At 53.1% G+C, this 25,364-nt stretch overlaps 10 protein-coding genes and 1 non-coding gene across 11 annotated transcripts; 3 read left to right on the forward strand and 8 right to left on the reverse strand.

Annotated features, from left to right (window-relative positions):
* The first annotated feature begins 906 nt into the window (after nucleotides 1-906).
* On the forward strand, nucleotides 907-4,308 carry EJ05DRAFT_160774 (uncharacterized protein). The gene is made up of 7 exons (XM_033739408.1): nucleotides 907-1,269; nucleotides 1,319-1,368; nucleotides 1,415-1,947; nucleotides 1,999-2,030; nucleotides 2,113-2,494; nucleotides 2,544-2,570; nucleotides 2,623-4,308. The coding sequence occupies exons 1-7, from the start codon at nucleotides 1,107-1,109 to the stop codon at nucleotides 3,929-3,931; spliced, it is 2,496 nt and encodes an 831-aa protein (XP_033596400.1). The 5' UTR covers nucleotides 907-1,106; the 3' UTR covers nucleotides 3,932-4,308.
* A 653-nt stretch (nucleotides 4,309-4,961) lies between these two features.
* On the reverse strand, nucleotides 4,962-6,565 carry EJ05DRAFT_160753 (uncharacterized protein). The gene has a single exon (XM_033739406.1). The coding sequence runs from the start codon at nucleotides 6,420-6,422 to the stop codon at nucleotides 4,998-5,000; it is 1,425 nt and encodes a 474-aa protein (XP_033596401.1). The 5' UTR covers nucleotides 6,423-6,565; the 3' UTR covers nucleotides 4,962-4,997.
* Nucleotides 6,566-6,707: 142 nt separating this feature from the next.
* EJ05DRAFT_489664 (cysteinyl-tRNA synthetase) lies at nucleotides 6,708-9,208 on the reverse strand (the record flags this gene model as incomplete). The annotated part of the gene is made up of 2 exons (XM_033745805.1): nucleotides 6,708-7,735; nucleotides 7,786-9,208. The coding sequence occupies 2 exons, from the start codon at nucleotides 9,206-9,208 to the stop codon at nucleotides 6,708-6,710; spliced, it is 2,451 nt and encodes an 816-aa protein (XP_033596402.1).
* Nucleotides 9,209-9,523: 315 nt separating this feature from the next.
* EJ05DRAFT_160761 (tRNA methyltransferase complex GCD14 subunit) lies at nucleotides 9,524-11,378 on the forward strand. Its single transcript, XM_033739407.1, has one exon. It carries the CDS (start codon nucleotides 9,637-9,639, stop codon nucleotides 11,293-11,295), a length of 1,659 nt encoding a protein of 552 aa, XP_033596403.1. The 5' UTR covers nucleotides 9,524-9,636; the 3' UTR covers nucleotides 11,296-11,378.
* A 94-nt stretch (nucleotides 11,379-11,472) lies between these two features.
* EJ05DRAFT_514442 (tRNA-guanine transglycosylase) lies at nucleotides 11,473-13,115 on the reverse strand (the record flags this gene model as incomplete). Its single annotated transcript, XM_033748529.1, has 2 exons — nucleotides 12,819-13,115; nucleotides 11,473-12,761 (listed from the first exon to the last, which is right to left on the reverse strand). Exons 1-2 carry the CDS (start codon nucleotides 13,051-13,053, stop codon nucleotides 11,473-11,475), a joined length of 1,524 nt encoding a protein of 507 aa, XP_033596404.1. The 5' UTR covers nucleotides 13,054-13,115.
* Nucleotides 13,116-13,945: 830 nt separating this feature from the next.
* Nucleotides 13,946-15,154, reverse strand: EJ05DRAFT_444220 (Calcium/proton exchanger; the record flags this gene model as incomplete). The annotated part of the gene is made up of 2 exons (XM_033742115.1): nucleotides 13,946-14,851; nucleotides 14,903-15,154. 2 exons carry the CDS (start codon nucleotides 15,152-15,154, stop codon nucleotides 13,946-13,948), a joined length of 1,158 nt encoding a protein of 385 aa, XP_033596405.1.
* Nucleotides 15,155-16,637: 1,483 nt separating this feature from the next.
* Nucleotides 16,638-19,346, reverse strand: EJ05DRAFT_479974 (uncharacterized protein). Its single transcript, XM_033744781.1, has 3 exons — nucleotides 18,333-19,346; nucleotides 17,837-18,284; nucleotides 16,638-17,785 (listed from the first exon to the last, which is right to left on the reverse strand). Exons 1-3 carry the CDS (start codon nucleotides 18,889-18,891, stop codon nucleotides 17,056-17,058), a joined length of 1,737 nt encoding a protein of 578 aa, XP_033596406.1. The 5' UTR covers nucleotides 18,892-19,346; the 3' UTR covers nucleotides 16,638-17,055.
* A 309-nt stretch (nucleotides 19,347-19,655) lies between these two features.
* Nucleotides 19,656-19,768, reverse strand: EJ05DRAFT_t71. Its single transcript has one exon. It is a non-coding gene; the product is annotated as a tRNA-Leu (tRNA).
* A 634-nt stretch (nucleotides 19,769-20,402) lies between these two features.
* EJ05DRAFT_160854 (uncharacterized protein) lies at nucleotides 20,403-21,031 on the reverse strand. The gene has a single exon (XM_033739409.1). The coding sequence runs from the start codon at nucleotides 20,937-20,939 to the stop codon at nucleotides 20,583-20,585; it is 357 nt and encodes a 118-aa protein (XP_033596407.1). The 5' UTR covers nucleotides 20,940-21,031; the 3' UTR covers nucleotides 20,403-20,582.
* On the forward strand, nucleotides 21,032-22,071 carry EJ05DRAFT_160890 (uncharacterized protein). Its single transcript, XM_033739410.1, has 3 exons — nucleotides 21,032-21,636; nucleotides 21,859-21,937; nucleotides 21,989-22,071. Exons 1-2 carry the CDS (start codon nucleotides 21,124-21,126, stop codon nucleotides 21,868-21,870), a joined length of 525 nt encoding a protein of 174 aa, XP_033596408.1. The 5' UTR covers nucleotides 21,032-21,123; the 3' UTR covers nucleotides 21,871-21,937; nucleotides 21,989-22,071.
* A 591-nt stretch (nucleotides 22,072-22,662) lies between these two features.
* EJ05DRAFT_160910 (Pkinase-domain-containing protein) lies at nucleotides 22,663-25,196 on the reverse strand. The gene is made up of 4 exons (XM_033739411.1): nucleotides 24,974-25,196; nucleotides 24,849-24,916; nucleotides 24,627-24,794; nucleotides 22,663-24,574 (listed from the first exon to the last, which is right to left on the reverse strand). The coding sequence occupies exons 1-4, from the start codon at nucleotides 25,005-25,007 to the stop codon at nucleotides 22,826-22,828; spliced, it is 2,019 nt and encodes a 672-aa protein (XP_033596409.1). The 5' UTR covers nucleotides 25,008-25,196; the 3' UTR covers nucleotides 22,663-22,825.
* Nucleotides 25,197-25,364: the final 168 nt, after the last annotated feature.

A 25,364-nucleotide genomic window follows, 5' to 3' on the forward strand; every position in this document is an offset into this window, starting at 1 on the left:
GTGTGGTAAGAAGTCTTTCGCGAGATTGCGAGATCTGGAACAGTTTACACTTCGTAGGTAGACAGATCACGAGCAATGGTAAAATCTTGCACACTGAGCGCAAAAATCTACTCTTTTTGGCAGAATGTTGGATAATTATTTGATGCCTGGAGTAAAACCATGATGGTAGGTAACATGACTGTGTCTACGTATCACTAAAACGTTCGCAGACTTGATGAGTGGAGAGATAATGCAAACAGATGCCAGAGCTTATTAGAACTTTCTGAGGCTTCCATTCGTGTGGAGTAATCCCAGAACAATCGAACTTTCAGAGGATCCATGCATAAGCTATCTACTCTTCTCTTCTGCGAAAAGCTACAAGAATCCCAGGCCATCAATATCATAACACAGGTAGAGGATGTTCCCCTGCGGCTCGGAGTGCAGCCAACGCTCTTACCTGTACGCATATTTTGACAAACGACTACTTTTTGGTGACGCCCTTTCATTTACACTGGTGATATTGAGCTAATCTACTTTAAGTATAGCTGGTTGCGGAGTGAATGACAGTGTTTACACAGGACGCACTTGGCCTTTCGAATATGGTCGTCTCGACCTCATCTCACCGCTCATCGGTAAACCTACTTCAATCTCTACTATGAACTAAGACTCTTTACTCCCTCAATAGTTGCCCTTGGAACGATAACGTCTCAGCATCGCTTATCAGCATGATTGACAGTCAGTGTGAGCTAGTTCAAGCGACTTCAACCACTCGGCCTGTCGATGTGGAGAGATTCGACTCTGTGTTGTTAGATCAGACTATGCTGGACACACGGCCCCGGATGACGAGCGAACAATCCTTGCTAGGCCATTCGAGACCCATGTACCCAGAATCAACCACAATGAACCCTGATCAGAACAACAGCCTGAAGCGGAAAGGTATTTAACAGTGGAGGTTCTTCAAGCAAGTGCTAAGTTCTGTAGGGTGCCAGATAGACATTGAAAGTACAGGGAACAACGACGGAGATCTCGAATCAGACGACTCTGACGATGAGTGCAATGCAAGTTACGTACCAGACAGAGTAGAACTCCCGCAGGCGCCAAACTACCATCCAAGCTTTGCAAAAGCGATGGAAAGTCTGAACAAAGTACCGGAACACTTCCTGAATGCCATCAAGAGCAGTAGCCCTGACGGCGAGGAAGGCTCATTGCTCACGAAGAGAGTCTTGGATGACTCAAAGATCATCTTTCCCAGTAGCCGACGTATTGGCTTGCTTGGTCGCAGTGGCGCTGGTACTCAGGACTTCACTCTCTCGTGCATCCTCTTGCTGACTCGTCATAGGTAAATCGTCGCTTATCAACTCGATTCTAGGGAAAGAAGTCGCTATGATAGTGCGTGTATGTTAAAAGCCATGATTATCCAGCTAACATTGTCCAGGGGTCGAGTGGTGGAGCATGCACCCCATTCCCCATCGAGTATCATCCATTGCGCCACAATCAAGTGCAGGCATTTCAAGCGGAGGTTGAATACCTCACAAAGTCTGAGGGCACCAAGATGGTCAAAGGATGGGCGCGGAACGCGTACCAGTACCTCGATTCGAAGGAGAATAAGGCCTCAGATCAAGACAAAGGCGGTGATGATCAGGGATTTGAAAAGGACAAGCTGGGTAGCACCGCATTGAACTCTCTGCTTACAGTGTTTGGTCATCACGCGGAATTCGCTACGGAAAAATCCGCCAAGGTGTTTCTCAAGTCACAAAAGTCTGGCGACGACCAAGCGCTGCGGAAAATCATCACGGAATGGGTATCTTCTATTTACCAGCAGTTGATGTCAGACAAAAATCCCAGGAGTCTCTATGCATCCGATTCTGAAAACCTGGCCAATCAACTCCAGTCTTTGATTGCTTACGGCCGTTCATGTGAGTGCAAAGACCAGGCTGGGAAGTACTGGCCGTTCGTTCACGTAGTAAGGTACATAGAAAGCTCCTGTAGTCCGTGTCGTAGTCTGGGCTAACTGTACAGGGTATCATTTGATTCAAAGATTCTACAAGAGGGTATGATCATTGTCGACCTCCCAGGTACGCCAGGTCAACGGGATGCGCAAGACGTAGTCGACTACTAACGGAAATCCTTCAGGTCTATCTGATATCAACATGACGCGGACGAATGCAACAAAAGCGTACCTGGGCAAATGCGACAAACTTATAGTCGTTGGCAAAATAGACCGCATTGTGGATGATGAGGAAGTTCAGAGATATCTCATTACAGCACATCACCATTTGTCGCGAACGAAAAGGGGTGTGATGTGTGTTCCCACTGCCACGGATGATTTCTGCGCAGGAACAAACTTCGCATTCGATATGAAGCTGAATGACGACCAAGTGGTTGAGCTAAAGCTAGCCGACATCCAGATTCAGTATCTAACAGACAAGCATACAGAGATGCTCACATCTTTACAGCCAGGCAAGCTTCACCGGCGGGAACTCAAACTACACAAAGATCGACTCAAGAAAGTCCAGTAAGTGAATCATTTCCTGGGCTAGGTGAGAATTTCACTGACAAATCAGATCACAAATAGCGAAGGCCAAATTGAGGTGTGTGTGCCAATGACCAGCATCTCGGATAGAGTACTTATCATTCATGTAGTAAAGAGGAGTATCAGATCACGATCCGAAACGACAGGGTGGTATCAGAGCTGATTGCAAAGTATGCAAGATTGGCAAATGGGCAGGATCTTTTGGTATTTCCGGTTTCTAATCGCATATACGCGGAATACCTGAAGGCATTATGGGAACGCAATTCGCCCGTCAAATTAACTCCAACAGGAACCGGCGTGCCAGCTCTTCGCAAATTCCTGTACGGGATCGCGTCTGCTGGCAAATTTGAGGCACTAAATCATCAATGCTTTGTGTTGGGCAATTTGATAAGGACATGCGAGCTCTCATCGTCCCTTTCGAAGATCAAGAAGCAAGAGAGACTGGAAGTTCTCGTCAAAGAAAGCAAAGAAAAGTCGTTGGCAGAGCTCCATGACCGGTTCAAGTTGCTACGAGAGAATGAGGTCTCGGGCCTATGTAAAGTGATGAAGACTGAAGACAGCGCTATGCGGGCGTGTGCGCAAGCTCTCTTGGATACGTGGGCTAAATTGAAGGCGCCCACCCATGCAGCCTGGTGTCGCCACTGGGGAGCTTGGAAGCTCGATGGCGATCAGAAGGACTGGAATGTCTACCTCCAGGAACCCATCAAGAAGGTACTGGAGACACAGTTTGATACTTTGGAATCGGCTTGCCTTGACGGCTCGGACTTCCTTGGCTCCACGCTCTCACAGATCCTCATCGGATATGATGGAATGATCCAGCAAATCCGAAATCACCCGTCCACCGTCATGAAAGAATCTCTCGCGCGTTTCCTGTACAACACCGAGCAGCGAGAAGCAGGTATCCACAACATGATTGATAGCACACTCAACGTGCTGCGCCACTCCCTGGAGACAATTGAGCAGAGAACCTTCCTCTCCAGTGCGGACTCCTACTTCACGGAATTCATCAACCCGATCTATGAGGAATGCCAAAACGCCTATGCAACTCCAGGGGTCAAGAAGTCTCCAAAGGGTGCAAAAGTAGTCGTAAAGGAGGTGAAGGCAAAGAACAAGCACCAAGTCCGTTGTGAGATTCTCACAAGCAGGATCTGCTCGCACAATACACTCTACCACCACATATGCACCAAAAGACTACAGCCCGCACTCCAGGCAGCTGTGCAAACAGCCGAGGAGACGATGAAGACCAAGATAGAGTCTTTATATGCTGATATATACCAGGATTTGCAATTCATATTCGAAAAGGACGACGACAACGACCCTGAAACGATCAAGCTCCGACAGGCCGTTCGGGATGTGCTCGGTGTTGCTAGCAGCGATCTGGACAACGCTGTGGCGTTCTTGAAGGAATGCAAGCCTTGAGCGGACTCACTTCTTTTGTCTTCTTGTCCGCATTTTTAGTAAGGTACATGGTTTCTGACTCACACCGCAACTACATTTTCACATCGCCCGGGTCTGCTTCTTCATTGCGACATCGCTCAATCTCACTAGATATCTCACATCCATCTGTCCTTGCACTTTACTGCCTTAGCTTCGGTATTGCAAGAACCCCATCCCAATCCTTCTCGATATCCTCTCCTAGTCTTCACTCAGGCAGACCGTTCCATTGTGTTTCCATGTACAGCTAGCAAGATATGGGATCACATACTATGCCAAACACTCAAACATATATGAATTTATAAGCCTCGAACTGCCTTTTAACCAGTTCCAACTGACCCCTATTTTACTTTGAAGTAATCCCTCTTCTAACCTTCCTACCACCGTTCTAGTCCGTAAACTCCTATTACATTTTCTCCCTTGATATCCAAACTCAGTATACTCTACTTTATATACTATTGAATCTTATTACTATGATTCATATAAGTATGAGCCTTGACTTACATTCAACGTGTCCCAGTCGACCCTTCATTACCCTGCCAATTTCCCTCCTGCCGTTCCAGTCTACAAATCTCCCACACACATACATCATCCCTCTAACATCCGAATTCATCATACTCCCCTCTATTCACACACTGCCAGATCCCGTTGCAGTGCTTCATATGACTGCATGACCATACGTCTTGCGCGCTCCATGTGACTGGCATGACGATAAGTCGACAGCATGAGTAGCACGCCATGGATGCCCCTTTAATGCAGACCCAGCAAGAGAACCAGAAGCACACGTCTCAGAAAGCGTCGACAAAGATACGAAGTCCACACCTCCACACAGCATACCATCACATCAGAGTCTCAAAAGCGCGTTTCGAAGCTCACATTCCATGTGCGAAATGTGCTGGTATTACAACACTCTCTATCGTATCGTACCATCTCATATTACAATACAACATACACAGCATGCATTTAAATTCCCAGTAATCAGCAAATACCCACCACTGATGCACATTCCCAGTAATCAGCATATGACCACCCCTTAGCCCCCCCAAACCCCTCATCGCGGCGGCAGCGGCGGCGGCGCCGGATAAAGGCGCAGCGGCGAATCCATCAGCGTCTCACCCGCGTTCGCGCCCTTCCGGAACGGGCCCTCATTCTCCTTATCTGCGGATCCACCGACGCTCGAGGAAGGGAGGGGGCATATGTCCATGGCGTCGGGGGGAGGGATCGGGGGTTGCGATGGCCTTGCTGCTTGTGTGATTGCCTCCTCTTTCTTGTTTTGAGACGCGGTGTTTTGGATGAGTTGGATGTATGGATGGAGGGGCTGGGATGGCTGGAGGGGGACGATGCCTCGGGAGGCCCAGAGCTTGTGCATGTCTGCTGCGGATTGTGCTCGGGCTCTGTTCAGGGCTATGTTGGATTTTCCGTGCTGGGTCTGGGTCTTGTGCTGATGCTGATGCTGATGCTGATGCTGATGCAGCTGCATCTTCGTCGGATCGAGCGTGACGGGCGTGCGTTTGGCGACCTGGTCTGCGAAATCCTTCGAGCTGCTCGCAGCGACAGCCTGCTTATCCGACGCCATCGACGGGCCGAAAACACCTGCGTTCATAAACTCCAACAAGTTGCCCTCCTCGGGCTTCAGCACACCGCCATGTTTCCGAGCGTATACGTGCTGGGCAATGAGCTGCTTCGCCTCGTCGCTGAGGGTGTACACGATCCGATGCCAGCCCTTCTGGAGCCAAAGGGCCAGCTGTACCCAGGCGTAGTTTTCTTGCGTGATGGGCGTGGGATCGAGGCACCATTCGCGCTGAATGCAGGTAATGTGTTTGGTGTAAGCGCACCATTCGACGTACATGGAGGTGCCCGCGGCGATGTCGGAGTCTTGGTTGGTCCACGAGTCTTTCTTGGAGAGCGGGATTGGGCGGTGGTCGGCCCAGAACTGGGAGCGCAGAGCTTTGAGGCTCATTTGGAATCCCATTGGGCGTACGGTGTTGGAGGTGAGGTCGGAGGATATTGTGGTTTGGAAGTAGAAGTCTGTTGCTTCGAGGGCGTGGTTCTTGGGGTCAGCGCGGAAACATAGGAGATGGGCGGCGAGGTTCGGAGGGAAGTGTTCGAGGCCGTCAATGGAGGTCGACTGCATGATTGGGACTCTGGAGAGATATCTTGGCTCCGCAGGGGGGATGCTGAGGATGGATTTGTCCCAATCTTCTTGAGAGACCTTCAGAGTTGCGATCTGATCGACAGACGTCAAGTCGAACGTAGAGTCAAGAGGATACATGTCAGCAGTGGCCTTGGATGGCATTTGAATAGTGTTGGGCGCAGTGTAGGTGGAAGGCAGGTGAGAGAGAGGAGGATCGAAGTGGCTGCCGTGTTTCCAACCAGGCGGCCGCGACTCCAGTCGAATGGAGTGATACGTTTTGGGAGTCTCAAGTGACATTGTACCGGAAGGAGGAGAGAAACGTGATCGATAGGGGTCGGTCATTCACCAGGGCGAGTGAAAACGGGTGTTTATATATATGGAAAGTGATTCAGAGCGCGAGTTCAGAGCGCAGTTCCACGTGACGCCGGGCAGTTGCGGTGACAAAACATGGAACAACACAATGCACCACTACATCACTGGTACGGCAGTAAGAGGTCTTGTACAGATTGGGTGACTCGCTTAGTGATGATATACGAACCTGTCACCACATACACCTTTGGTATCATGTCAAACTCCGTCAATGCATCCGCTACCAAAGCACTTTTTCGACTAGATATGAGATCAATCTCATGAAGTAGACCTGGCCTTCCACTCTTCATGCAGTTTCTTCTGCTTCTCCCACTCCTTCTTCAGCTTCTTTGTCTTATTCTTCGGGATCTCATCGCCCTTGGCGTCTTTTGTGGGCAGGCCCTCGTCGTCCCATGCTGAGTATTCTTTTGTTTTGTACATGTCCAGATGGCTCAGCTTTGCTTGCTCCAGCTTCTTAGCTGCCTTCTCTGCCTCCTCCTTCTCGCGCTTGGCCTTGGCGTCCTTCTTCGCCTGCTCGCGCGCTTCCTTGTCAGCTCGCTCGGCGACCAGTTGCTGGTCTACAGGGCGAACCATTGCAGGCTGCCCTCCCTCACGATCTTCGAGGTATATGCCAAGATCCCAGAGTTGAACGTCTCGGAGCTTGTCGCAAAGCGCGAGATAGTCCTTAGACGGAGCGCTTTTGGAGCCAAGGGCCCTGACGTCTTCTTGGAACTGGCTAAGAACTTCTGCATACGGGACTGCGTTCATCTCCTGATGTTTCGCCGCAACGTCCTCTGACGCAAGCCTCTCTACTTCCTCGCTCGAGATCTGACCAGCAATTGCTCGCCGTCTAATCTCGTCGCGGAGTTTGGCGGCTGGGTAGATGAACTGCTTGGCGACGTCTGGAATGTCAGCACCTGCCCAGCCAATGGCGTTGGCAGCATCCACACGAGCAGATCCGTTAAGACCAAACACGGTCACTATGTTGGTGATCCATCGAGCTGCACTCAGCACAGTCTCTGGCGACAGCATCTCTTTCTCTCTGGCATTGTACTGTGTGATGAGCTGAGAGATGGTGCGCATGGCAGCTGGGGTATCGAAAGAATCGCAAAGCGCAACATCCAGTGCCGACTGCGCTGAGCTCAAGGCCTCAGCGAGCGCAGAGTCGGCGTCCGCGTTCGGCGTGCTCGTCTTGGGGTTTCTTTGGAGGTCTTGTGCTTTCAAGAAGAAGTTCTGCACCTTGTCCTCCCACGACTCGCCAGCCTTGACGAGCTCAGGGGTAATCTCAACACCGTCGTGCCAGCCGCCTAAGTGAGTCAGCCTTGCAAACAGTAACAACGTGATAAGTTGGAATTACCTAGTAGAAAGACAATCCGTAGGCCGCGAGGCGTCCACTCGCCTCGCTGCAGCGCCTCTCGGATTGTCGTAAAGTTCTTCAGACTCTTGCTCATCTTCGAGCCAGAGATGGACAGATGGCCCATATGCAGAAAGTAATTGACCCATTGATGCGTACCATCACCATGATCATGCCCATGTCCAGTTTCTTGATTCGCCCAGAACGCCTCGCTCTGAGCGAGCTCATTGTCGTGGTGAGGGAAGGCGAGGTCGATACCGCCACTGTGAATGTCAATCTTCGGGCCTAGTACATCCGACGCCATAGCTGAGCACTCAATATGCCACCCGGGCCGCCCTTGACCCCATGGACTAGGCCAGTACGGCTCGCCCGGCTTCGAGGACTTCCAAAGCGCGAAATCGGCATCTGATCGCTTCTCCGATGTCTTGTTCGTCAGAGAACCTTCGCCGTCCGCCTGTAGTTCCTGGTTTCCGCGATTCCACGGTTCCAGGCGAGAGTAGTTATTTCCGGCCTTCTCGAAGGCGTCAATGTCAAAGTACACCGAGCCGTCTGAGGTCGCATAGCCGAAGCTGTTCTTCTCAATCTTCTGCACGAAATCTACTATCTGAGGACCGTATTCGGTCACGCGTGTGAGCACATCTGGATCCAGGCAGTTCAATGCCCGAACGTCTTCCATGAAGCGGTCCTCGAACTTCTTCGTTAGCTTCGTGAAGATGCTGTGGTCGCTTGTGTCGAGCGCGGCGCCGTACAGACTATCTAGATATGGCAGTAGCACATCCTCCGCCCTGGCATAGAACTCTGCCGGCTTAATCTTCTTTGACGTGTCCGATGCGCTGCTCAACACCTCTGCCGCCGATGTAGCAGTCTTGATGTGCATCTTGACCTTCGCCTCCTTGTCCCCAGCCGGCCCATCTCCTTCCAGAGCACCACCAAACAGCACTTTCTGATATACACGCATCGACTCTGCAGGGAAGTGTTGCGGGTCGACTCCCTCCGGCAGCTCCTTCAAGTTCTTCTTGATATATGCGGCGTACGCCTTTGTCGTGGTGTCGAGCACCTCCTCGTCAATCTCCTTGTGCTTTTCCACAAACTCCCCAAACAAGTGCTGCTGCCGGCCCCTGAGAATAATCTTATCATCCACGTCTGTAATGTTCATGACGAACTTCATGTCGAATTTGAAGTAGTCCCGCATGATCCGCCGAATGATATCGGTAGAGACATAGTTGCGTGCATGTCCTAGATGGGCGTCATCGTATACCGTCGGCCCGCAAGCATACCATGTCACGGCCTTGCCTGCGGGATCGAGAGGCGTGAAGGGCGTCTTGCTGCGCGTCAGGGAATTGTACACTTTGAGCGCCGGCAGCGTCTCTGCTTTGGACTGCGTCTTTGGGTCTTGCCACACGGGCTGCTGACGAGTGGTCGCCATGGTGCGGATCGGAGGGAGAGGAGTGTGGAAAGGCAGACTGGGGAAGATTCGACGTTTTATCAGAGCGGGCCTGGCGAATGAGTCAACTGGAGAATGAGTCGGTCGGAAAGCTGCAGCGCGGAGAGTGAATGAGAGAAAGCGCATCAGCAGGCTTCAGGACGGACGACACTTGGGGACAACAGAACAAGGTCGCAAATAGGGAGTAGATATACAGCGTCAGAGAACAAACAGACCAGAATTCACTCACTCTCAATACTATACACACGAACACATGCAGTGCGGATTTATCCCCCGCTACTCCCAGCCCTACGCACAGACCCTCCACGAGCTCCCCATCCCATACAGCTCCTCTCGATATTTTTCCTCTACCAGAACACAACCTCTCAACCACCAACACCACCACCACATCACCAACCCAAACACCCACAATGCCGCCTCACGAGCCCTCACCCTTCCTCGACCCAGGCCCCTCGTCCACGCCCTCGACCCTCGGCATAATCCACCTCAAACGCGACCTCCTCGTGCCCACGATCCTGAGCACATCCACGCCGTCCGCCACAAGCGACTACGCCGAGGGCATCGTGACGAACACACGCTTCGGCTCATTTCCACACTCCACGCTGCTGCATATCCCATGGGGCACACAGGTGCGCGCGTCGAAAGTCGACACGGGCAGCCGCGGCAACAGAGACAAGAGCAGCTGCAACAACAGCAACCACGGGAAGAAGCGTAAGCGCGGTGCTGGTGCTGGGGCTGGAAGAGAGAGCACACAGGACGCAGACGGGGAGGATGTAAAGGCGGCCGTGGTAGCGAGTACGGGGTTCGCGCACCTACTGCCTCCAACGCCCGAAGCATGGACGCTGAGCCTACCGCATCGCACACAGGTAGTGTACACGCCAGACTACAGCTACGTACTACAACGACTGCGCGTGCGACCTGGCGATACGCTGATCGAGGCCGGTGCGGGCAGCGGGTCGTTCTCCCACGCCGCAGCGCGCGCAGTCTTCAATGGCTATCCATGGGAATCACAAGAGCCGAGCGAAGACACAACACAGGGCGCGAAGGACAGCACGACGAAACCGCCAACGAAGAAGAAGAAACCAGGCAAAGTATACAGCTTTGAGTACCACGAACCACGCGCAACCAAACTCCGCGAAGAAATCAAAGACCACGGCCTCGACTCCATAATCCGCGTCACACACCGCGACGTCTACCAAGACGGCTTCTGCCTCCCCCCACCCGACAACAACACAACCACAACAACCACCCCCAAAGCCGACGCAATCTTCCTCGACCTCCCCGCCCCCTGGCTCGCCCTCAAACACCTCACCCGCACCTCCACATCCAGCACCCCCTCCCCCCTAAACCCCCTCTCAACAACCCGCATCTGCACCTTCTCCCCCTGCATCGAACAAGTCACCAAAACCGCCGCCGCCCTGCGCGCCCACGGCTGGACAGACATCGACATGCTCGAACTCGCCCATCGCCGCATCGACGTCCGCCGCGAGCGCGTCGGCCTCGCTGAGGAGGGCCTGCGTGGGAGTAATGCCAGTCCCGCGACTGTGCATGAGGCGCTCGGCCGGATGCGGGTGCTTGAGGCGCGGCATCAGGCGCATCGGGCGGCGGGGGGGAAGGGGGCTGCTGGGAAGGGGACTGGGAAGGGGAAGAATGGGGAGGGGAAGAAGATGAAGGAGGGTGGGAATGGGAAGGAAAATGGAAAGGGAGAGAAGAAGAAAGGCACGCGTGACGTCGACAACCACGAAGATGAAGCTAGCCCCAACGACGACGACGCAGCAGCAGCAGATATCACAGGCAACACCACCACCACCGACCGCAAACTATGGAAAGAAGGCCGCCTCGTCCACCGCACGGAGACAGAGCTCAAGACGCACACTTCATACCTTCTCTTCGCGGTCCTGCCGCGCGAGTGGACGGCTGCGGACGAGGCGCGGTGTGCGAGGCGGTGGCCTGTTGGGGCTGGTGGTGGTGGTGCAGGTGGTGTTGGTGGTGGTGATGGTGGTGGTGGTGATGGAGGTGGTGGTGCTGAAGTGCAGGCACCGCAGACGAAAAAGGTCAAGACTAGATAGGTCGATGGGTAGATATGGATGGGTAGGGAGGGAGATGAGGAATTCAGGCCTGCGTGGCTGACTGGCTGGCTGGATGGCTGGATGGATGAGATGGCCTGGTTCTGGTATACGCATGCATGCATGTAGGAAGTAGGCAAGTAGGCAAGCAAGCAAGCAAGCAAGCATCTCAACGCATCTCTACAACCTCCGCATTCCCCCCTTTCCCATTCCCATCCCCATCCCCAAGCCTCCCCCCTTCCACTTCCCACCCCCATTCAATTTCCCCTTCCCCCTCCCCCTCCCCCCACCATCCGCACTCCCCAGACCCAACCCCATATACCCCCTCCCGCGCGGCCTCACCCCCTCACTAACCGGCATCTCCACCTCATACCAGTCCTCGAACCTCGCCCTCTCCTCCTCAAACCTCCCCTTAACCCTTCCCTCCATACCCCCCTCTCCCTCCCCACCATCCACAATCCCCCCCTCTCCCTCCCCCCCCAAAACCCCCCTCACCCCGCGAAAAAACCCCTCCAAACAAGCCAAATTATGCACCTGCACCAGCGTCCAAGCCAACATCTCCCCGGCAGCAAGCAAATGATGCACATATGCGCGATGATGGCGCGCACAGGTATAACACGCGCAACCGGCCTGCAGCGGGGCGGTGGAGAGGGCGTGTGCGGTGGGGTTCCAGAGGGATGTGCCGAGGGGGTGTTTCTCTGCTTGTTGTTGTTGTGAATCTGATTCTGAATCTGATTTTGATTCTGGCGAGGCCCCCCGAGGCGCAGGAAAGGTGAAAGTCAGCGCGATGCCGGCGTCCGTGGCGGTGCTGAGAAAGGGGGCGAGAGTGAGGTCTGCGCCGAGGGCGATGGAGTGGAGGAGTTGGGATGGGGAGTGTGCGGGGGCGAGGCAGAGGCGGGGGAGGTGCGTGAGGGGTTGCGGAAGAGCGGGGATGGCGGAGGGGTCGTAGATGGCGAGACCGGCGGGGAGGGCGTGCCCTTCTCCATCACCGTGTCCGTCGTCAGTGACGGCGTCGAGCAAAGAATCCAAATACCAGCGCTGCGCCTCGACGGGCAGCGGCAACACAGCCGCGAAAACAGCATAGTCGCCCCCTACTCTCCCCTTCGCGCGTTGCAGATCCGTCAGCCATGAAGCGGTGCGATCGAGCATTTTGACGCGGCGCTTGAGGCTGGGCGCGGGGTTGCCGTGGGGGATATCGGCGGGGGCGACGAGGATGTCTGGGTTGAGGGATGGGGCGGCGGCGGAGATGTATGTGGCTATGGACAGGGCGGAGAAGCCTACGGAGGTGCAGATTGCGAGGGAGGAGGATGAGTTTGGGTTTGGGGAGGGGATGGGGGAGAGGCGGCGGGGGGCGAGGATGGAGAGGGTGGTGTCTGGGAGGGCGGTGAAGGTGCGGAGGGTGGAGGAGGGGGATGTGGTCGTGGGTTGGAGGTATATCGGGGGTGTTTTGAGGGGTGCTTTTTCGACGACTAGGAGGGGTGTTAGTGGTAATTAGTGGTGATTGAGTTATGCTGGCGGCGGCGTACAGTCTTCCAGCGCGACGTACACGCCCTTGACATCTGTGTGCCTGCGGAACGTGTCTTGTGTGATGTGTGGTATGACGCCTCGTGAGGTATCCGCGATGTAGTGCGGGGTCTCGAGTGTGTTTCGGGCATCGTGAGTGAGGAGTCCGAGGCGCGGACCGGAGGTGGATGCGCTGCCGGCGAGGATCGTGAAGCGGAGCGGGTCGGGGGATCTTTCGGGGCCGCTAGGATCGGACATGTTTGTGGTGGGTGGTCACCAGTATGTGGCGATTGGTTGTGGGTTGTTGTGCGCGAGGTGGTAGATGGATGTTGGAGTCCAATTCGCAATCGATACGGAATCCGTGGATGCGCGCGCCGACCCGCGGATCAAACGCGCAATCACGTGTACACAACCCAGCTCTAAATTACTCTTCCAAAAGCATGAGTATAAAGTCAAAAGTAACTCATAAGACATATACCATCTGCTTTTATTTGCTTGTGATCACGCGTCAGGTCTGTAATCACGCGTCAGGTCTGCAGTGCTAGAATACCCAAGAATATATTTCCTTTTACTTTGTTCCATTCAACCACGACATCCTCTTCTCGCCCAGGCGGTTACGTTTCTTCGCGACTTGGAAGAAGAAGCAAACAAACCATGATATGTACAACAAACTGCCTTCAGTCTTCCATCATACCATCCTGACCGCACAACCTGATATGGCCCGTGCAGTACTTTCAAACCCAGAGGGAAATAACGCAAAGAGATACCGCCTTTCGAAGCTACAACGGCTTCGCCCAAGCACGAAAAGACAAAAGAACAGTGAGTGAGTGGTCCTGGCGACGCAGCCTGAACGCCCACCTTTGCCGTTTTGACATGACGAAACCAGCGATCGTGAATGCCCCACGGGCATGTGAAAAGATCTTCTGTAACACAACTGTAGAAGCGAAAATAACCGAGTCCCTTAATAATTGGACTGGGGTGTGGGATATAAGACTCGGCCTGAGCAGTCAATGCTCATCTGCCGGGCGTCGAATTATGCGTATTTGTTCTCGCAGGTTTTGGATGTGACTACTGCCGTCAGATTGGTACAATCCAATAAGATATCGAGCCAGCGCACGGCTCCCGGAATACGTGGTTGGTAGAAGGTCTTCTAGTGACCGCCAGTGAGGCTGGTGGGGTCGGATGAAGCGTCGTCCGGGTAGACGTAGAAGGCGAGGGCAATGATGATGTAGGTGCCGAGACACATGGCGCCCTCCAAGTAGTTGCTCTTGCCGTCCTGAATCAGGTAGTTGACGACCAAGACACTGAGGAAGAAGACGACCGTCTCGAAGAGCTGGAAGTGGAGGGTCATGTTGATGTCCATGATCCATCCGAGAATGACCATGAATGGCGTGACGAAAAGCGCAATCTGCATGGAGCTACCAATGGCAACACCCACGGCCAAGTCCATCTTGCTCTTGTACGCAACCACGACGGCCGTGACGTGCTCGGCTGCATTTCCAACAATGGGCAGCAGCACAAGACCGATAAAGGTCTTGGACACTTTCCCTGTCGCGACAATGCCTTCAATGCTTCCGACGAGATATTCAGCACACACTGCTGTGATGATCGTGATGACCGCAAGAGCGATACCAGCCGGAATGGGCCCTAGGACTTGAGCTTCTGCATGTTCCTCGTTTCCATTCTCGTCAGACGCTTGTTCCTCGTCAAACAAGTGCGCGTGACTCTTCAATTGGAAGTACAGGTAGAGAACGTAGAGAATGAGGAGGATGATGGAGGTGCCGTGAGACAAAAGGAGGATATTGTCGTTGGAGCTCTCCTTGGAGTCACGTAGCGCGGCGTACAAGGTGGCAGGGATGATCAGCGAAGCCGAGGCGACAGCCATAAGCGACGACATGGTCGATGCGACGGTCGAGTTGAACTTCTGCTCTGGCTTGGCGATGCCACCAGCAATAAAACAGCACCCAAGCACGAGGAGGATGTTGGAGAGGATGCTGCCGAGCATACTAGACTGGACGATTCTGACCTCATTCTTCCTCAGCGCAACAATGGAGACCTAGATAGACGCATTAGTTATATGCCTGAGTATGATTGGCGCATCTCTTACAATCAGCTCTACGGCATTGCCAAACGTCGCATTCAACAGACCACCAAGTGTTTGACCAACATGCACAGATATCTCTTCCGTCGCAAAGGCCAACAGCGATGCCAACGGGATGATGGCCAAGAAGTTGAGAATGAAGACAGCAGTGGAGCTCCAACCAAGCTCGCCAGAGATGATACCCAGAGGCACGAATACCAGTAGCACGTTGACGTAGTTGCTTGCCAAAGTCTTCCAGGTGGTATAGAGGATTAACATTGGCCACTTGACCCAGGCGCGATCGTCTTTGAGGTGCCACCTGTCGCCGTCATCGGTATGGGAATGGTTTCCGCCTCCTGGTAGCAAGGGATCCCTCTCGCCGGATGCTCCATCGACATGGCCATTCGGGCCATTCGGTCTTCCAGGCATGTTCCTTTGCCGCTGAGATTCGTCAATTGTATCCTTGCGACGGGAAATCTTGTTGGATTTTTTCTTGTAGATATCTAGACAGCGCCGGATAGGCGCGCAATATTAGTCTTGGCTTTCTTCGTGGGTGGTGAAGTGTGGTGCAAGATGGATCGCGCGGTTCGCGGAAGAGGGAGGTGGTATGAGGCAGCGTACTACGAGAGAGGGAGACACAACGTTAAAAGAACAATGAGGGATATACAAGAATTAATGTGTGGGTGGTGAGAGTGGTTGGCAGAGTGATAGTATGGATAGAGTACCACGAATTGGAGGTGGTGGGAGGTTGAAGGACAGGGTAAGACGTACGCATAGCTGGCTGTGAGAGAGAGCGACGAAAGAGTCGAGATGGAGGAAGACTGGCGGCGCTCAAGCACAAATAAGAGGAGCAGAAAGACGGTATGTTGAACAGGAGGTACCTTGGACCGTGGACAGGGCCGATGAAGATGATGGTGCAGGCCGGGTCTTGGCTTTGGGAGGAGGATGTCTTGGGGTTGATGAAGGAAGGGCACAAAGAAGGGTTCAGGTTAGTTAAGATACGTGGTAATTAGCGGCTTTGATGCACAGCGAAGGGGGGGGGGTGATGTTCAACGGAATGCAAAGAATCAGGAATGAATGAATGAATTAGACAGAATATGTACCAAGCAAAAGCCCCGACGAATGATGCAGGTAATAGTAGAGAGAGACGCCGCAAAAAGAGTCGCACGCTGCTAACCTGAAGCTTCAAAAGTCGCTGGTTGGCGGTGGTGAGGTCAGAACGGGTGGTGTTGGGCGGTGATGCCAGCTCCGGCCAATCAGCGTGCAGTACTGACTCTTGGCATTTGGGCTATGCAAAACAGCTCCTTCGACGCCATCCATGTCATGCGAGACTGCGTCACTCTCGCTCTCTTCTTCTTCATTAACTGGAAGTGTTGCGAGCCCTGCACCTAACGCTTACTAACAACGACACAGCTCGCATCGGCAACTTGGACGGTAGATGATGGTATCGACTACAGTCTCATCATATATATATGTAGTAGACATATAGCGCGCTATAAAAGAAAGAGAGTCATCATAGAACAAGTCTAGGTCTATTCATCCAAGATCATCATACATTCTGGCTAATTATACTAATTAATTACCACTACCAAAAGCGAGCGGAAAAGAACTGGCCCGCCAGAGCCAAGAAGACCGCTACTAATTAACTACCCAAGCTAACCTCATCAATGCATCACGTAGGCGTGTGTGGCTGAACATCCCAAGCACACGCTTGGCAGGGCAGAATACCCTTCTTTCGCTCCCAAGATGCTTGGGAATAAGGCGCAGTTCAAGTAATTGCGTGTGTGCTCTTGTAATAGAGAAAGAGAGAAAAGAAGGTGGCGAGGTAAATATCACCTCACTCACTCACTAATAGTTAGTTCTACGTAGCTCAAGGTAGATGGATGGCTTCTTACATACATTCCCGTCGTCATCCGGTCGCGAGAAAAACCTCGCTGAACAAACAGCCCTGGAATGAATGCCGAACCAATACAGATACCAAAGACAGCTGCCCTCAAGAAGAAAAAATAAATGCTTTGCAGGGTGTCAATCGAGTACTCCTTATCGCGCCACACTGCGCGAGCTTGTTGCCGTCTACGCGCCTGTCCAAGAAATGCTCATTTGGGACTCCGCTATCATTAACCATCATACCGTAGAAAGACTCCGTATAACGACTAACAAAAAACCGTGTTGCATCACTCTCATGACGAGCCTTCAATGACCTTCTGGGACTCCTTGTGACCGGAAAGTCGTCGTTCATCGCGCATTCGAACCTTGTGATTGTCGCGAATCTTGTCGACGTATTCATAGATTTCATTCAGGCCCTCGATCTGTTCTGCGGCGCTCAACGAACTGCTGGCATTGCCTCTGACAAGCGGACTGAATAGACGTCGTCGCAAGCCCTCCAGATTCGCCTTCAGCGTAAGGAGGCGTCCGTGGTGGCTGACGAGCATGTGCTTGTCCCTGACTGTGCGATCTTTGATGCTCGATAGCAGCTTTCTGTTCTTCTCGAACTTGGCAATCGCCGAGTTGCTTCCGAGCAGGCGATGCCACATACTGCCCAGGATGTCGCCTTCCTCGCGCTCTTGCTGGTCCTTCTCACGAATCACCGTACGCTGCAGGTTCATAAATTGCCCGTCGACATCGTTAAAGAGCCGGATGATGTTGTTGCAATGAGTAAGCTCGTCATTGATACTTCTCTCCATCGTATTCAGGAACTCGTTGAAGGTTCGGTGCAAGCTGACCATGGTCCTTTGGTGCGTCGTTTGCCCAAAGAGCTCAGTCACAACTTCGCCAATCTTGGTCGATTGTCCACCCCTCTCTAGAAGCTTGATACGGCTAAAGATGCCGTGGACACTATCAAAGATGGTAGTCGGCCGTGTCAACGCCTTTGCGAGCTCCCGCTTCGCCCAGTCCATGGTCGAGAGTATGCTGTATAAGGTCAGTCACGTGTTATTTCAAGGAAAAAAGACATCTACGTACCTGTCCACGTCACTAGTGACCTGTCCCAAGAACACATTCAGATTCTGCGATAGCTCCATCAGAGTGCCGCTGAGATCGTCCAGCTCGCGGAAGATGATCGGACCTGATGTCATGTTACTTTGCCGGATGGTTTCTCCCAGGTCCCAAACGGCGATGCTAGTCTCCTGCAGGGTATCGACCTGTCTGAATCCATCCTCAGTGTAGTAGAGTAAAGGCTCATACGATTTGCTTAGTTGCGCAACCATCACAAGATCGGGCGAGGCTGGTTGCTCGGCTGTGGCGAGCAGAAGCTTGAAAGCGATGTAACCTAGCAGTATAACAAGTATCGTGGACGCCTTGGACAGCTTGGCTTCGGTAACCGCATCGTATCTTGACTTGAGCCACAACAGGCTATTTTCGATATGCTCGATCGAAGAATGTATTTCCCCGCGCATCGTGAACCGGATAACTAGCGACTGTCAGTATGAAGGTCATCATGGCATAGACGCCCACTCACATGAATACCCTGCGGACGTATGCTGGACGGCTGGAATTTCCTCCTCCTTTTTATCATCATCGTCGTCACCATCATCGTTCCCGTCCTCTGCCCCTTCATGCTCCTCCTCTACGACGCTCAGCTCTCCCACGTTCGGAATGTCATCACGGTCCGGACTGGAGCGAGGAGTCTGGTCTCGAGAAAGCGGTAGTAATATTTGTGTTGGGTGTAGCGATCTCCTTGAAGGTGACATGGAACGCGACATTGTGGGAGACTCGCTACGACGGACCAGCCCGGCATTGCGATTATACCAGTGTCGAGCTAGAGGGCCCCAGGTGCTTTCCAACGATGCGCCTCCAATAGACTCGCTGACCGCAGAGTCGCTAGCGACCGAGTACGCATCAGGATCTGTTTCCGAAGGCTCGAACGGATAGCCCGAGTACGACAAATGCTCTCCATAGGGAGATTGATGGCGCGTTGGTGTGAAGTCGGAGAGAGGACTGTTCAGGTCTGGGAATGTTGTGCGCTCGTCATATTGGCTCGCGATGTCGCTGTCGTACATGTCTCGAGATTCGCTCATTGTGACTTGTGTGGATGTATGTGTGCGTGTGGGAGGGAAGGAGGGCCACAGGCGGAGTGGAGGACCAGAGGTAGATCGAGGAGGACAAGAAAGACCGGAGATTATGGAATATATCTGCAAGATGCGCAGCCAGTCGAGTCGGTCAAGCAGAGTGTGAATGTCGAGTGTCCAAGTGGATATGTCGAACGCGTTGGCGCGGACAGGTGGGCGCGTCCTTTCCTATGTGTTCTATCACGGCTGCCTGGTGGGTGGGAATTGAGTCGTTAGTGTTGTAGTAGACAATGAAGCGCGCCATAACATAACGAAGAAGAGAGAGTAGTAGACTCAACTCCTCCATCGAAGAGTGCTGGAAGTCCGCCAGGCCAGGCCAGCGGACAACTGCAGGGGTGCTGAATCCGAAACGCATTTTATATCTTGCAGAAGTCGATTGGATGGGGATGTTTAGGAAATGGAGGGGCTGGAAGGAGGCTGGTTGGTCGTAAGTGGAGAGTAGTGTGGCGGCGTGCAGATGCCTTAAGCTGTTCGTGGCATGGCCGGAGGGGTAGACCGTTGGCGCCTTGCTGGCCTTGCTGCCTGAATCAACCCGTTCCCCGCTTTCTCAGTCTTCTGGCGTCGAGTATTACCTGCCGTTGCTTGCTGAAAAATAGTGCAGTAGAGAGTAACATACTGATAAAAGAGAGGGCGTCTTGGACGATTATACTCGAGCTCAAGTGTGTAGCAGCACCAAAAATAAAATATGACAATGTCTGAAAAAGAAAATATAATGACAAGAGTGGGACTTGAACCCACGCAGATTTCTCTATGCGAATACTAAAGACTTCTGGGAAGCCTAAGACGTATCTTGAGTCGCACGCCTTAACCACTCGGCCATCTTGCCTGATACGAAAGAAGTGTGGTCTTAGTCAAAATATATACGTATCATACTATATTCTCAAAAGCGCGGCATTAGCGCCAAGCGACTGCACGATTAACACGACAGGACAGTTCCACACGTCTTACCTTCAAAATGAAGGAAAAGTGCCTCTCAAACACCACGCGTGAGATCGCACACACGTTCAAATCGCCATACATATATATATATACATTCCTATCGCATGAGGCTCAACACCCACCGGGATCTATGACAGTGCTTTCGCGTGCGTCTGGGGTCATGCAGCTCCATCAGGTGCAGCTGCAGAGTTGATCTTGATCTCGATCAAACCACTATCTTGTCCAACTTCACAACCAGACAAACCGACTATCAAGCGAATACCCAGCCATAACCACACACACTCGTACTCACCGTCTTGCGCAAACCGCGTATATCGGACTCCCTCCCAGCTCGTCCGCATTCTCCGGCCCCTCCTCCGCAAGCATCCCCAGTCCACAGCTCGCAGTATTGCCAACTTCCATCTTGGTTATTACATAGGTTAGTTGGGTGCCGACAAAAAGCAAACTTTCTTAACCTCAAAGCCTACGCCGCTGTCGTATGATGCGTGCCATGTGTGTTTGTCTGATTATGCGATGGCGTGGCCGTCGATGCCCGAGTGCATAGCGGTCAGGTCGCAAAAGGCCTGAGAGCTACGTATCATCCATGTGGTCGTCGTCCATGTGGTTTGTCCATGGATCCGCGTCTTCCGCAGTACGTGCCGCCGCCTGCATCCTCGCTCGCTCAGCTTTCAACGCTCATGACATACACACACACCTGCTTGTCACGCGGCGCCCTCTTGACCTTGACCGGAGGATTTGGCCAAGCTGGCTGGGCAGGCGTAGTAGTAAAAAGTGTCCGGGATGAAAGGGCTGTAAAGACATAAAAGGTGGGTGGACAGGCAGAGCAAGGCCAGATACAACCCGAGATCTGCGCCATGCGACGACTGTGAAGCCTCTTTTCCTCCTCTCTCTGTCTCTATTTCTCTCCCTACAAATCCTCTATCGAGGTTCGGTTTTTTGAGGCTGCTTTTGTTTGCTTCTTTCACGCAGCTAGCACTCAAGAGAGGCTGGGGTACAAGGTTTGACGTCTGCGGTTCTCTGTCGCCCTGAGAGCTTTTGTCTCCCTCACGCATCTTCATCGCATCGCATCGCTATACACTACGTCCATACATATCGACTTCCAACCTTCATCCTCCACCGACCGTCCGACCATCCGCCCGTCCATGTCTCCAAACCAGTAACAAGCCATACTGGAAACAACGAATCCATCTTCACACTCTACAACCACTCCGACCGGAACCGCAACGCACCAAAACCACCACCATGCAACTCCAACCCACTCTCCTCACCCTCCTCATCCTCACCCTCACCCCCCACACAACCGCCAAAGCCCTCCCCTACCCCAATCCACACCCCCTCCCTCTCCCCCAAACCCTAATCAACAACGCCCCCTTCTCCGGCGCAATCTACATCGTCGACCCCTCCGGCCAACCCATCACCACAACCACCACCCCAAACACAAACAACCCCCTCACAAACCCGCCCGCAAACACCAACATCTGCCCCGCCACCGCCCCCCAGCCATGCTCAAACCTCCTCTCCTGGTGCTGTCCAACAGGCTACACATGCGTCGCCCCAGCCTCCGCCGCAGGGCTAGTGGGCTGCTGTCCCGACGGCGCAACATGCACGGGCACGCTGGACGTGGCGCTCGTGACGACGGTGACGGTGCAGGTTGCTGTTGCGCAGGCGCCGCGCACGACGGTCGCGGGCGTGTATGATGGCGTTGGGGGTGTGGTTGTGCAGGGAGGGTATTGTAGTACTTTGACGGTTAGGCAGGCGGAGGGATTGCCTACTGAGAGGGCTGGGGCGTGTGGGACGATTTTGGTGGTGGGTGCGGGAGGGAGGAGTGTTGGGAATGCGGGGTTGATGGGGGGTGTTGGGGTGGTGGGGATGATGATGGGTTGGATGGTGGTTTGGTTGAGGGTGCTTGGGGGGTGGTGAGAAGGGAATGGGAGGGGATATGGCGACGAGGAGGAGGAGGAGGAGGAGGGTGATGAGAGGGAGAAATGAGTCAAGGCACAGGAGAAGGCAGGACGAGGAAAGGAGAGGGATATACAAGGCCCATGAAGTCATGAAGATACGACACACACCGAGCAACCAACTTACCAACCATCTAATAATCCACAACAGCATCCATCAACAAAAAGTCAAGACAGAGCTGGCTACACATTCACACATTTACACATCCACATATCCACACATTTACACATCCACATATCCACACATTTACATATCCACATATCCACACATCCACACACCCACACACATCGTGTGCTGAACACATCTACTCCGGCATTTGACGACAAACATATACCAATACGATTACACTACACTGCTACTGTCTATTACTTTGCTTTCTATATGGATGCAATGCCATGCCGTGCCATGCCTCAATCTCCCTCCTCCCTCTCTCTCTCCCTTCTCTCTCCTCCTCCCAAGACTCTCAATCTCAATCTCAACCTCAACCCCTCACACACACACACTCATCCCCCCCAAATCAGAACAAAACCCATCAACAAAGCGTATATATATCTGCGTATGCATAAGCAAAAGAAACGCCAAAAAACCCCCAAAATGTGCTATAAATCACGCAGAAAAAAGGGGGCCGCGGGACGACACGCTCAAATAAGTGTGCATTAAAATACAATAACCACCTAGCAGGCAGGTAACTGTATGTAGTAACACACAAAAAAAAACTCCAATCCGATCCGCTTCAAAACAAAACCCCAATCTAAAGAACCCTCGCTTACTCAAAACAATGCTTCGCTGCGTCGTCATGGGGACTAATTATTCGTGAGGAGTGGAGTGGAGTGGAGTTTCAGGCGACGGGGGGTGATGGTGTGCGTGTGTGGTGTATAAGAGCGAACAAGGAAGCAAGCAAAGCAAAGCAAGCCCCTAAAAAATGCAAGGCCTCTTCAAAAGACCCCCAAAAACAACTTTTTTCATGCTTTCAAAGGACCTATCCTCACGACAACGGCCACCTCGACTTCAGCCCCTCCATCCACCGCCCATACAGCACATCCGCCAACAGCCCAGCATGCTCCATCCCCGGCTGGACATGCCCGGGCAGCTTCTTCTCGTCGAAGCCGGCGTAGTGCGCAGCAGCCGCAAGATCACGATCGACAGCCCCGCCGACAAACGCGCTCTGGCGGCGGCGATGGTGGCTCTTGAGATGAGGGTTGTTTTGCGCGAGGACGAGCTTGGTTTTGGTGGGTGTGTCTGGGGCGCCGCTGTCGCGGCGGCTGGGCGTGCTTGGGGGTATGCTGCTGACCTCGCGGACGGCGGGTGCTGGGGTGTTCTTCACGGGGGACTGGTGGGTGAATTGGATGCCGAGGGCGGTGGCTAGGCGGGCGTCGCCAGAGACGCGCTCGAGCATCATTTTCAGAAGGAGATATTCTCCTTCGGGGTCGACGCGGTCCAAGGCACTCCATGCATTGGCCACTTTGCTCAGAGCTTCTCGTTTCGTTTGGCTTCCTGTCTGTGCGTATGTCTCCTGCAATGCAGGATCGATTATCTTGGAGAATGCGCGGCGCCCGAGGAGAGCTTCTTTAGTTGCCGGTGGGGGGTGCGCATCAACCGGCATTAGAGGTGCATTCTCGTCTTGGACTCCTGCGTCTTCGTGGATCGGGGTATTTCCGTCACCGACATGTATGACGCTGTTCGATCGAGACAGAGGCCCGGGCTGACCATGTTCCTTCTCTCCTGAGACTCGGCGAAATTGCCGGACTGTGGATGGACTGTTGCCAAAGGACATGTCCAGCCCCAGGGGTTGCTTCTGGCCACTGGCTCTCCTGTTGTCACTCACGCGACGTGCTGTTGGCGTCGAGCCTGACGGTTGCCGTATGGCGGTTGCAAATGACGAACGGCGGGAGGCGGTCGACACTTTGCGGACTTTGCGGACTGCGGGGGACGCGGACAAAGTTCCTAGTGGCGTCTCGTTGATGTTGAGCCGTTCCAACAGTGCTTCGGAAATGTCATTTCCTCCAGATGGAATGCGTGCGAGTTTCCGGCGTTTTGTGGTGTGTTTATTGACAGGCATCTTGACAGTGGATGGTTTGAGTGTGTCAAACACCCACTCGTCTTGGTCTTCCCGGGGTGATATGTTTTGCATTGTCTCTTCGTAGTATCGTCGATGAGTCTCATGTTCGTCCTCGGACGTGTCGAATTGCTCCTTGCGTAGGATGAGCTCTCGTAATGTTTCTGTGCGTCCAGCGCGCTGAATGAAGCGGTGTCGTAGCAACTCCTTTGCTGTTGCTCGCCGGTCGGGGTCTTTGATCAGGCATGATGCGATGAAATCTTTGAAATCCTTGCTCCACTTACTTCCCTCCAACCGTGGTGCTGGTGCCTTGGGTATTAAGAATAGTACCTTCATGGGGTGGGTCTCAGCATTCGGCGGTGCTCCGTTTGCCATTTCCATTGCTGTTATACCGAGCGACCATATGTCTGCCTTGAAGTCGTAGCCATTTTCCTGAATAACCTCTGGTGCCATCCAGAACGGCGTACCTACAAACGTCATGCGTTGAGACTTGATGTTGGTAAGCTGCGCAGCAACTCCGAAATCAGCAATCTTGACTCTCCCATCCTGTGACAGCAGGGTGTTGGCTGCTTTTATATCCCTATGGATCTTGCCAGTATGGTGGAGGTAGTCGAGGCCTAATAGGAGTTCGCGGCAGATGATGGCGATATGTGCTTCAGAAAAGGAGCCGGGTTTCAGCTATAATGAATGGGTCAGAGAGGCGCTTTGATGGAGGCATCACTCGACTTACGAGATCCAGGCAGGAGCCTCCTCCCAGGTATTCCATCACAATCCATAGCTTCACTCCTTTTACAAAGCTCGCCTTGTACTGGGTAACGTATGGACTTTTGCATGTGCTCAGCACAGAGATCTCTTGTTGGATCTCAGCAAGGTCATCACCGCTCCCTTCCAAGTCAATCTGTAGACTACGTCAGTCTTGAAGCGAAGTAGCAACCGAACTTAGTGAACATACGTGTTTGATTGCTACCAGCTCGCCGGTAGACTTCTCGATTGCTTTGTAAACGACGCCGAAACTACCATCTAAACAGAGTGTCAGCATAGATCATACTTGCAGGATATATCTGGTCCGCATACTGCCGAGCTCCTCGAGTACTTGATAGTTGTCCGCCATTATGGAGAAAGCCGATTGCGGCGAGCTGTAGTCAGACTAGGGCGCACCGAGAAGTTGTGAAAGCACCACCATGCGCAGCAATAAAGAGAGGCTCACAGAAATAAATCTGTATAGATTAAAATCGTTAAGGATACTCGGGGATGAATGCGCAAAAGGCTGATGCTGGCCGTCATAGACCTTTTACTCAAGGATTGTCGCAGTGTTGTGTCCAAGCCGCAGCTCCAGTGTAATCGCTATAGCAACCGGCAAAAGGAACGTGCGCATCGATGCCCGCCATGCACATCCCACAATTTCGGACAAAGGGGCTGTGGAGTTCCGAAACGTCCTGATCTCTCTTTACATGATCAAATGGGTGAA

The sequence above is a fragment of the Pseudovirgaria hyperparasitica genome (genome assembly GCF_010093815.1).
Source record: "Pseudovirgaria hyperparasitica strain CBS 121739 unplaced genomic scaffold EJ05scaffold_18, whole genome shotgun sequence".
Taxonomy (NCBI): domain Eukaryota; kingdom Fungi; phylum Ascomycota; class Dothideomycetes; order Acrospermales; family Acrospermaceae; genus Pseudovirgaria; species Pseudovirgaria hyperparasitica.